Source organism: Malurus melanocephalus, unplaced genomic scaffold (genome assembly GCF_030028575.1).
Source record: "Malurus melanocephalus ecotype Western Australia unplaced genomic scaffold, MMel_1.1 scaffold_117, whole genome shotgun sequence".
Classification (NCBI taxonomy): Eukaryota; Metazoa; Chordata; class Aves; order Passeriformes; family Maluridae; genus Malurus; species Malurus melanocephalus.
In genome coordinates, this window is record NW_026623349.1 from 1,033,608 (window position 1) to 1,045,495 (window position 11,888).

The 11,888-nt window shown below is 40.5% G+C and overlaps 2 protein-coding genes across 5 annotated transcripts in view; both read left to right on the top strand.

Moving 5' to 3' along the window:
* TUT7 (terminal uridylyl transferase 7) overlaps positions 1-3,182 on the top strand; it is a 33,785-nt gene extending 30,603 nt beyond the window's left edge. For 3 of the 4 annotated variants that reach the window (XM_057369996.1, XM_057369995.1, XM_057369998.1), the window contains one exon: positions 1,395-3,182. In XM_057369996.1, coding sequence (XP_057225979.1) covers positions 1,395-1,462 — 68 coding nt within the window. In that variant the 3' untranslated portion in view covers positions 1,463-3,182. The other variant, XM_057369997.1, reaches the window with a different exon arrangement.
* Positions 3,183-6,079: 2,897 nt separating this feature from the next.
* Positions 6,080-11,022, top strand: ISCA1 (iron-sulfur cluster assembly 1). The gene is made up of 4 exons (XM_057369999.1): positions 6,080-6,216; positions 8,098-8,151; positions 9,876-9,981; positions 10,438-11,022. The coding sequence occupies exons 1-4, from the start codon at positions 6,136-6,138 to the stop codon at positions 10,584-10,586; spliced, it is 390 nt and encodes a 129-aa protein (XP_057225982.1). The 5' UTR covers positions 6,080-6,135; the 3' UTR covers positions 10,587-11,022.
* The last annotated feature ends 866 nt before the right edge of the window (positions 11,023-11,888 follow it).

Consider the following 11,888-nt stretch of genomic DNA (forward strand, 5'->3'; position numbering starts at 1 on the left):
ATGGTTAGAGGGATGGAGCAAGTCTACTACAGAGAGGCTGAGAGAATTGGGGTTGTTCAACCTGGGAAAAAGGTTTCAGGAAGCCTGTTGTGGCCTTTCAATTCTGAAACAGGGCCTGTAAGGAAGGTGGGGACAAACTTTTTAACTGGAGACTGTTGTGACAGGACCTGGGATAGTGTTTTAAAATTGAAAGAGGGTCAATTTACATTAGATTAAAGGAAGAAGTGTTTTACAGTGAGGATGGTGAAACACTGGCACAGGTTGCCCAGAGAGGTGGTGGATGTCTCGTCCTTGGAAATATCCAAGGTGKCTCTGAGCAASCAGATCTAGTTGAAGATGTCCCTGCCCATTGCAGGGGGGTTGGACTAAATTATCTTTAACCCAAATTATTCTATCATTGTATGATTCTTCATCAKTCCTTACAGGAACTCTGCCTAATTTGCTGAACACAGTGGCAGTTTGAATATGTTGAAGCCACCTATTTTTTAATCTGGAAAAGTGTACAATTTTGAAATTTTGTTTTGGAAGTGAAACTTGGGATAACAATTCTTCATCTGACTCTGGTAGATTTATTTTGTAGAGGTTGTAGCAATCTCTTCTGTTGCAGCTTACATGGAGGTTCTCTGATTCTTCAGGGACAAAACATGGAGAGGCTTCCTTGCAGTAACTGTAGAATTATACATGATAAATTAACTTAGGAAGATGATCAAACCACATCCTTGGTCTGAACTGCCAAAACGCAAACAAGTTAAAAATACATTTAGAAGTAGCAGTGAGATTGTATTATAAAGGCCTTTATGTACGCTTTCTGAATCTGAGATGTTTTGCTTTAGGTGCGTGATTGACAGTGTAGCTTCCTTACAGTAATTTCACACACTTATTAGCAAGTACAGTGAAGATTTTAAGAACTGCTTTTTTTTTTTTTTCAATTAGAGTTTCTAGTATAACTCTGTAAACCTTTCAGCAGCTTGGGTGTATAATACACTGATCTCTCTGCAGCTGGAGGGAGACCTGATTAGTTCCCTGAAGGTTGTGAAGACTTGACTGCAATTAAATATCTGAAATAAAATTACCCATTTTGTTGGGAAGATGCATTGGGTTTTTTGTCTTCAAGGTTTTTTCAAATCTCAAGTTTGGGGATTTTTAACACAAAGTGATTTGTCATTAGGTATTCAGTTGAAGAAAATGCAGTTTTTCAATTTTATATTTTATTATTTCCTACTGTCCTTCAGCAGGTAATGATCTAAAGTTCATCTGTATGTCCTTTCCTTATAGTTTGACTTGACAGTAATTTTCTCCTGTCTTTTTGTTTCAGTTGGTTTATGTCTTCTTTAAAAAAAAAAAAAAAGCAAACAATACCTTTAAAGCATGTTGCTTTCTTCCTTCCAATTTAGGCAGCCTTTCCAATAAATACATGACTCAGGGAAAAGCCTCACAGAAGAGGACCCAGCAGGAATCATGAGGGATATTAAGCACTGGTAATTGCAATACAGGCCCATCATTCACTTTAAAAGAAATGTCTTTGGCTAAAGCATCTGAATTCACAAGACAGCAGCATAGACAACCTTCAGCTTAAGTTCAATGAGAACATGGGTGTTTTATTTTAGATTGCTAATACTAGCAACTGTGGACTTTAATACGGACTCCTGCTCTTAAATAGATTGTTTGAACATTTTAATAGAAAGCCATGATGTTTTGTATTTGTTTACTAGGTAAATCATTTAGAAAAGGGCAGGTACTAAAAATGGACTGTTTTCAGGGTTTTTTTGTTCCACCTGACCATTTTAAACTGCACTAAAGATATGTGCTAGCCAAATAAATTATATTTTCTTCAAAAATGAATTTTTGAAGGAGCAAATGGTATTTATTGATGTTGATTGTTTACTGAATCCTTGTGTAAGTGTATGAAATGTTTGTAGACTGCTACATTCTTTCTTATTTCTCTAAAGGACTGAAAACATAGACACTAGTCATCATATGTAAAACAATCTCTGGACAAGCAGTGCCATTGAGATTTTGTGAGGTTATTTTCTGTTCTGTAATTTTATGGGAGTTTATTTGCTGCTGTGCTCATGTTCAAGAAGAAAGAAAGAAAGACTAAGAAACAGGTTCAATCCTGTTTTGTTGCTGCTAAGAATCTTTTTCAAGGCCTTGGGGATACAGTCAAAAATGCTTTAAGAAATAGAGGTATTATATGTGGCAACTGGGGAAAAATACATGTCCGTTTTCATAGAATGTGAACAGGATCCTTGTACCAGTCAAGAATTTACATTCATTAGTACTATGAACTTGAGCTTTACTTGAAGTCCTTCCAGAGATGGTAATGTACCATCTTACCTTGTTCAGAAAAGAATTAGTTACATGTTAAAATTGAAACCACTGTTTAATTTATGAATCTGAAATAAATTTTGAAAAAAAGTGAAACTCAGACTTAAGTTTCTGTATTTTTTCCTGAGGTTGTAGTTTTCAGTATTCCTGATGTAAGTGTAGAATTAATGATAATTTATTAGAATTACCTAGATTTAGAACTATCATGTTCAATTTTTTTTCCTATCCATCTATTTTTATGAAAGTTGAAAGCYAGAATTGCCAAAGTGGTCTTAGGGATCTAGGATCCTAACTCCTGTTTTGGGTTTCATCCATCTGAAGCCAGCTATCTGAACTTTTAGGTGTGTTACTTTCACAGGTAATTTCTTCCGTGTTTGTCCCTAAACATATTTTCAAGCATCTATTTTCAAGCACCCTATATTTATCTTTTATTTATGTGTTCAGAATTACTTCCAATTCAGCTACTGGGAATTAAGAGTATAAACCTCTTCTGAACCAGGTGCATGCTCTATCCTTCTAATGATATGGGCAGACACACGTTTGTTTACTTACACTGTCTTTTTYATTGGACAAAGTGCTGTCATCATATTTCACAGTAATTTCACATACTTTTGATGTGTGAGTTTCCAAAGTTGTAATATGTTTAGTCCTGTGAATAGCAAGTTATCRGTGCTGAGAAATTGAGAAAGATGAAGTTGTTTCAGGCTTGCTACATAGTTGACTATCGTAAACAGGTAATTCAGTCTCATTTAGCTGTTTAACTACTCGATCACACACCCATTTCTCCTAATGTAATTGTTCTGGTGAGGTTTGTTTCATAGCTATATTTAAAACTGTTTCCCCATCTGTTAAGATTTTTACTGAAATAAATGTATTTATTACACAGCATTTTCTTTTATAAACCTATTTTTGTAAGAACTACAGAAACCACATAAAAATTATCTTCACAGGTATGTTTGCAGGGTTTAAAGTAGCTGCTTAGAACGGGAATTTGCTACCATGAAAAGTTATTGGCTTTTTTTCCTACAGATAAATTATCAATATTTCATGTTACTCACTTGAATTAGTTAAATTTTTATCTTTCTAGATTTTATCTTCTCTGAGGAAGGCCTTTCTCTGAGGTTCTAGCACATGCTTGTCTTACACTGAGATTGATTGGGCAGACAGGGGCCTAAGGAATGATGATTGGAAGCTGAGGAAGGAGAAAGTAAAATTCTTTGTGCCTGCATGGTAACTTGTGAATGATGGAGGTATCAGCTGCATTCGTACACAAGCTTCCCCCCTCCAAGTGTACTGACTACAGCTTCAGCCCAGTAGTGCGTTTAAACACCCCCACCCCTGAGTAGCAATGGTTTAGTTGAGATGCATGTTCAGGGTACATGAAGTGTATGTGAAAAGGCACACTTCTTTGTAGCTAAAGAAAACACAACTTTCTTTATATCTCAGGCAGTACTGTGCCTCGGTAAAGAGTAGTGGCATAATTATGTATGTAAAAAACACATCTGCATGCTTATTACCAGGCTCTTTAGAACTGCTAAGCCCTGAATCAGAGACCTGAAGCATGTAAAGTGATGAGACCAAAATGTGTTTCTTGTGCTTGGACTTCATAAATACTGATTTTAAAGATTACCTAGCATATTCAAGGATGTTGTCAGTGGAAATGAAAAATGAGTACTTGTTTTCTTTCTGGCATAGCTGTCATTCAATTTAAAGTAATGGGATGAGTCTCCTGTAACAAGAGTACTGAGGTTTGGTGAAAGTCAAGTTGTTGCAGCCACCAGGAGTTTGGGAATGGCAGTGCAGCTCATCCAGCAGCTTCCAAGCTCTCCTCTCACAATGCCTCCACACCAAGCAGGGATCAAGAAGRGCAGCTGGGCCCTGACCACTGCACAGCCATCCTCTCACCTGGCCCCAAACAGGCAGGAAACTCCGAGGAAAGGGCAGGATCCTGGTCAGCAGGAGGGCAGACACAATGCTGTCTGTGATGGATCATAGCAGTCTCTGTTTCTGGATCCTGTGTGCTTTGCTCAGGGGTTTGTCCTAACTGGAGCACTCTACACGTGAGTTTTGCCTGCTGAGCCAAAGCTTCCTATGGAATAGCCATATGCACTGTTACTTTTAAATGCTTGCCTGTGTGACCATCAATAAATACATTCTGGGCCTGTATTCTCTCCTGGTAGGTGAGAGACTGTACTCACAGGCTTCTGTTGTTCCCTAGTGTGGAAAAATGGGCAGGGGTAAAAAGATAATGGTGTGGAAATTCAAGAGGAAAGTAGGGGTGCTACTAAATGGAATGTGGCTAGCATACTTGACTTCCCGGTCACTATACTTGCTAAAGGCAACTAAAGGAGGATGGCGTGGAGTACACTGTAGGCAGGCTCTTGCAGAGGATGCAACTTTGTGGTACTTTCTGGCTGATAAACTGCACAGCAGCTGAAAACCAAGGGAGATAAAGGAAAATGCCACATTGTCAAATCAGCAACCRTGGTGAAATCACTCTCCTTAGGCGGATATAGGTGGTTATACTGAGAGATCCACCACCAAGGCACAACCACCCCTCACTGACTAAGCCATATGACTAGAGCCACTGACGTTCAACCTAAACATAAGGAAATGGTACAAAAGTGATTCCAAAAGGGTGAGAAGTTAGGAAAGCCTCCATCTTAACTTCTAGAATCAGCTGACAGACTCAACCTGTTCCCCCTCATGGGGATGACTATTGGATAAGAACAGTGTTCTATGAGTGCTAACTAATTATCRCAAGCTCACTTTTGTTAGGGAYTAGAACTTTTTAGTAGCTTTGCTTTGAATTAATAGATTGCTTTGAATATGTTTTTGCAGTCAGCTACTCTCACCAGCAATCCTTGAACCTTACCATGTCAGAATTCTAGGCTGCATCCAAAGCAGCAGGGCCAGGAAGGGGCTTCTGTCACTCTACTCCCCTCTCCTGAAACACCAGTTGGAACACTGCATCCAGCTCCGGGGCCTCCAACATAAGGACATGGAACTGTGTGTGGTGTCTTCTGCACTAAGTTGATAAGAGGACTGGAGCACCTCCCTTATGAAGACAGGCTGAGAAGGTTAGGGCAGTTCAGCTTGAAGAAGAGGTTACATGTAGACCTCATAGCAACGTTCCAGTATCTGGARGGAGCCTACAGGGAAACTGGAGACAGACCCTTCATCAGGAACTGCAGGGATAAAACAAGGGGGAAATGTAGATTGGGTATTGGGAAGAAAATCGCTACTGTGAGGGAGGCGAGGCGCTGGAAGGTGTGGCCCAGGGAAGTTCTGGATGCCCTAACCCTGGCTGTGTTCAAGACCAGTTTGGATACAGAATTGACCAACCCTGAATAGTGGGAGACGTCCCTGCCCATGGCAGAGGGTTTGGCACTGGATGATCTCAAAGCTCCATTCCAGCCCTTCGACATTCTAAATTAATAAAAATTGTTATTCCGTAACCTGTTAACTTGAACCTTCAAGGGCGCTGACACACTAATCARTCATTAAAGGGTTTGAGGAAAACCTCCCCTTTCCACGTGACACCGGGGCGGCTGTTTTGCCGCGGCCTCCGCGGGGCAGCTGAAGGACAGGGTGTCCTGGCCGTCTCTGCCGCTTATCTCGGCGCGCAGCCCCGCTGCCTGTGGAGCCCCACCCGCCCTGCGCAGAGCCTGAGCGGGGCCGGGGCCGGGCCGGAGCAGCACCGGACCCCATCCCGGGGGCGGATCCGCCGCCCGTCCCCGCCCGCGGCCCGTGCGCGGTGGCGTCACAGCGTGGGGCGGTGCTGCCCATGGCCGAGGGCGCCGGGCCATGGCCTCGTCCGTGGTGCGCGCYACGGTCCGTGCCGTCAGCAAGCGCAGGATCCAGGCGACCCGCGCCGCCCTCACCCTGGTTAGTGCCGCGGGCGGGCAGCGGGGGGACCCGGGGGCCCGCGGCACCTCACGGGCGGGAGAGCTGCGCCACGGGCCCCCTCCGGCCCGCGGAGTGCGGCGGCCCCTGGCGGGGAACGGGGACGGGCCGCCCCGCCGGGCTGTGCCCTCTCGGCCTGGCAGAGCCCCGGCCAGCGCCGGTAACGCGGCGGGGCGGCTGCGGTGGGCGGACCGTGCGGGCTCTGCTCCCCTGCCGGCTCCAGAGGCGGGAGCTCCTGCTCCTCGCCAGTCCGGCCGGGAGGAGGCCCCGCGCCCCGCCGCTGTGTCTTCGGGGCCTTTTCGCACAGACACCCCAAAAAAGTGTATTTAATTAACAATTTTTAGAAAGGGAAATGCTCTACCTGCCGAGGCTAACGCGTAGATTGTTTCCAAGAAGGCTTTATATCCTGTTGTTAATGATAAAGGAAGTGCGTTCGCTACTAGCGGCCGTATTGGAAAGGCCGAACTTCAAAACATGCTGATCGGTCATAGGTTGGACTYGATGGTCTCAGAGKTTTTTTCCAAACTAATTGATTCTGAGAAGGATCACCGCAGAGAAAAGCTTAGTCAATTCAGCAAGAACAGGGGCAGCTCGAGTGCACACAGATCAGTTATTTGTCAGAGCCGGTAATTCCTGYTCCGTAGTGGGTCTCTGACAACAGGGGTGGTAGCAGTAATCAGAAGATTTTGTACTGGRAGTCTGCTTGTCTTTTGCTTTGTGTGTTTCAGCTGGCTCATACTAAGAACTTTGCAAGACTAATGCTTTTCATGGTGCTTTAGAAACGTGTAGGCATAGTTGAATTTTTGACGTTTGTGTCGGTTTCTTGCATTTTTGCAGCAACTGGATATGCATAAACGCTTAATTTTATCTRCTATGAAGTCACAGTTTCTCTTTAGTTTTTRTATCCTGGGCTACATCCAAAGCAGTGTGGCCAGCAGGATGAGGAAGCAGATTCTGTCCTCTGCTTCTCTCTGGTGAGACCCCACCAGGAASAGTGCATCCAGATCTGGGGTCCCCAGCATAAGAAGGACATGGAGAAAGTGCACAGGAGGCCACAAAGTTAGTAAGATAACTGAAGCACCTTCCTTATGAAGACAGACTGGGAAGGTTGGGTCTGTTCAGCCTGAAGAAGAGGAGGTTATATGGAAACCTCATAGCAACGTTCCARTATCTGCAGGAGGCCTACAGGGAAACTGGAGACAGACTCTTCATCAGGAACTGTAATGATAGGAGCAACAGTTTCAATTCAAACTGAAAGAAGGGAAATTTACATTTGATATATGGAAGAAATTCTTCCCCATGGGGTGTTGAGGTACTGRAATAGGTTGCTTASAGAAGCTGTGGATGCCCCAACCATTGTTCAAGGCCCCGATGGATGAGGCATTGAATAACCTGGTCTAGTGGAAGGTTCACTGCCCATGGCAAGGGTGTGGGAACTGGGTGATCTTTAAGATTCTCTTCCAACCCCCAATCATTCTGATTCTAACAGCCTTCAAACGTCCTACTGTTAAGGATTAAGGTTTGCATTCTTGAGGTATCTGTTTGTGTTGGTGAGGAGTGAAGAGGTATSGTGTTCTGTATAGATGAGGTTTAGCAGACATCTGTTTTACACCAGTGTGTATCTTAGAGGTGTCAGTTTCAAGTAGAACAGAAATTAGTCAATACTGACAGTATTGAAGGAGGTTGTTGCTGAAGGAGGGCTTTGCAGATAGAAATGTAAACTAACAAAATGTGGGTACACAAAATTGGAACAGATTTTTTTTTATAGTGAAACTAAGTACRTTGCACACTCCTAATGCATGCAAGTACTCACTGTGAATAAATAAAAATTTGCAAGTTTATATGTATGATTTTGTCTTTCAGACGCCTTCTGCTGTTCAGAAGATAAAAGAACTTCTGAAAGATAAGCCTGAGCATGTAAGTATAGAGAGGGTCAGTGTGCAGGGTCTGCTGAGGTATTAGCACAACTCATGATTGCAAAACATTTCTGGCTAACTTAGAAGTTTGAAATAAACWCTGAGGTGTTTGTTAGAAATGTTGACTTTTTTGCCAGGGAATGTTTAAGTTTATTTGTATATCCAGCTTTGTTTTGTTACAAAGTGAARTGCAGGAAACAACTGACTGTAATGACATTCCACAGTATAGTTACTGTTGGGATTAACGAAGCTGAAAAAAGAATTAATCTTTAAATATTTTTGAGCTACATTTTAAAGAAGCTCTTTAGTATGGCATAGTGATGACTTCTGGTAGGAAAAACTTCTTCAGCTGTTGATATTAAGACTTTATTATGTAAGTTCTTCTCATTGTGAAGTATGCAATAAAAAAGTTACATTCGTATGTGTTGAAGAACACTGAATTCTTAGGAAACTTGCTAGACAAACTTTTTTTAAGTAATCGGCGTTTCACCAAATAATGAGTTTGTCATCTTTTGTTCTTGGAGAAAAGATACAYAGAGGCTTCTTTTATAACCATTGTAAAAAACAAGAATTATCTTTTTTTTTACTGTAAGTATTATTTCAAGAAGAATATTCCTTTTATTTACCAAGGCCATTGTTTCTTTTGCTTCCTGCATGTCTGCAACTAAGTAGACTTATTTGTTCTAATGTTTTAAGCCATCCTAAGGAAGCCCTGGGCCTACAATTTATATGGTTAGTCATTTCCTGGCTATAAATGGTGTTTGCATTTTCCAGCCCATTATTGGTAGCAGTTCCTGTAGAGAAAGGTATTTAGTCTGAAAGGATCAGATGCAGTGTGTCTTGAGATCCTATTTGATGCCAAGTGACACATTTTTGTACATTTTTATCATAACATTGATTATGGACATAGATAATAAAATTTGCCTCTTCAGTTGTGAAGCCCTGGTGTGTGTAAGGTGATACAGATTCTTTGTAAAGATTGCAATATACAAATTGTTTTCTACTTCGTTTAAACTTTTTCTCACTTCCTTCCTTACATAGATGATCTTTTTGTCAGACTTGTTGAATGCTGTGAATGTTACAAATGTTACAAATGTTACAAATGTTGACTGGGTTGGCTTTTAAGGGCAGGTAAAACAAATAAGCGTATACACATACTTGATTTAGGGAGGGGTTTGCTTTTTAAGTGAGACTGGCAATAAAGGTAATGAAAAATTAAAGGATGTTTTTCTGAACCTTTCGTTTAAAGTAAGTTTTCTGATGGTGTCATTACAAGAATTCTGTGATAATCTAGTAACTGCCCTTGTTTTAGCCTCACAGCTTCATAGTTGTGTTATTGTCTAAAATATTCGGGTCATAGTACCTGAATTAGCATCTGACTAAACTGTAATTTGAAGTCACGAAAATATCTCTCTTTGAAGTTTGACCGTCTCTTTGAGACCTGGTCCCTACAAGAGTGCTAATGGTTCATTACTTCAAAACTTTTAACATACTATAGGGCTTGATCCCCAGCAGCAAGCATCTGATGGGTTGTTTTTTTTTTACCTTGGCAGTCAAATTTCTAAAACAAAAAAGTTTTGCCTTAGTGTGTTAAGGTAATCCAGTTCTGTGTTTAGGCAGTGAAGAAAAATAAATGTTAGCATTTTATTGTTCTGCATAATTTTAAGCTTGATACTCCAGAATAGGTTTTAAAAGGAATGTTTTTTTGTTGTTTCCTTTTTTTAGGTAGGTGTGAAAGTAGGTGTTCGTACAAGGGGATGCAATGGACTTTCTTACACATTAGAATATACAAAATCAAAAGGAGACTCTGATGAAGAAGTAGTTCAAGATGGTGAGTTTCTCATGCAGCAGCACAACCTTCTCTGCTGATGGGGACAAAACCTGGTCATTTTGGGAGAAGATACCTGTGTTTTCAAAGTTTTTGTGTGTCTTGTTGGAATCACAKACTTTGGGAAGGGTATGAAATGGATTACTGTAATGCATGGGAATTATGTACTAAAGTTTCATTSCCGTGTTCTACAGCTTATTTCTCTGGGCATAATTTATTTTGTCCRCTATCAAAAATAGGGGACAAAATTCATGTGCACACACAAGTAATGGTTCCAGACTTTTGCCAGACTTAGTAGAGTGAAAACAGTGTTGAAAATGCCTCACATTAGRCCAAAGAAGTTACACCGGAAGTCTTCATATTTGGCTTTGTTTTTTTTATTACTGGTCAAAAGAGAATTTCAATGTGAATGATGATTTTGTTTTGTGTAATTTCTTTTTTTTTTCTGTTGTCTTCAAGGGGTTAGAGTGTTTATTGAGAAGAAGGCACAGCTGACRCTTCTAGGAACTGAAATGGACTATGTGGAAGACAAACTGTCCAGTGAATTTGTCTTCAATAATCCAAACATCAAAGGAACGTGTGGCTGTGGAGAAAGCTTTAACATCTGAAATCTCAGGACTACTTTGACTTTGAGCAGCCCAAAATACTTACTGTTATGACTTTCAGAAGCAAATGCTTTTTCTTCAGGTTTGTAGGCTGCATAAAGTGGGGATACTATTATGAAAAATAAAGTTAAATATTTGAAAGTGTAAGCTGTGTGTTAAATTCCACCAGTATTGTAGTTATGCTATAATTTGTGATGGGTTGGGATCTAAAAGGCAAAAACAGCAGGTGCTGCAGTAGGATCTCTGTACTTCCACTTGCCAAGGAAATAAAATCTCACTCTTCTTTTCTTCTGTCATTTTCTTTGTCAATCCTGCTCATACTTCCCCATTCAAAATCTATTTGAAAGAAAATATTGTCTTCTGCTTTGATTTGGGGAAAGCAAACAAACCAGTGGAAAAAAAAAAAACCCAACCATTTCTGTGTGAGTATTTATGAAGATTTATATATACAAACAAGCAAACAGTCCTTGCTTGCTTTGTAGTTTTCCAATGCTTTCATCTTTCTACAAGTGCATTTTCTGGTTGTTTATTTTCCCTTAAATCCAGGGAAATAAAAGTGTTTATATATTAATATAGTGGTAGGCTATGGTAGCACCTGCTGTAGAAATGCTTCAAAGAGGATTAGCCTAATTTTAATTCTTTTCCTTTCTTTATTGAAGTCACAGTCCCTGTTCTACTTGGTCATTTTCAAAGCATGAAGTGTCTGGGCACTGGAGAGCTAAAACGTGATACACTAGCCTTGCTTTTTGGGCATCAGCTRCTTTTCTTGCCTCAACTAATTTACAAAGTTGGTAAAACTATCTCCCCATTCTCATTCCCATGTTCACAGAATGTGCTGTGTATGCACCAACATCTGTGAACACATTTATTGAGAGGCAAATCTCAGATTTCTCATTACTTTTTTTTTTCAATCATGCAAGCTACTTATTTTGTTAGAATTTGAACTCTTTCTCGCAACTCTAGGTAGGAGAATTTTTTCACCAAAGTTTATGGTCACTTCCATTTAACTCCTGTCTTGAGGTTAACTTGATAACAGGATAAAAAGCATTTTTAATTAGAAAAAACTCTTAGTATTTCATATTATTTTAAAATTATTATTGGCAGTAATTAAAATAATGTAATAAGAGATMATTTTTTTCTTTGAAATTTAAACTACTTAATCAGAATTTTGTTTTTTTAGACAAGTGTTTTTCAAGCTTATACCGTCTTCAGCAGTTCTTCACTGGTGCTGAGACGGAAGTGTAATTATCTCTCCAGATCTTCCCAAAACCTGTATGAGAGAGGAGCTCTTCACCCCTTTTATCT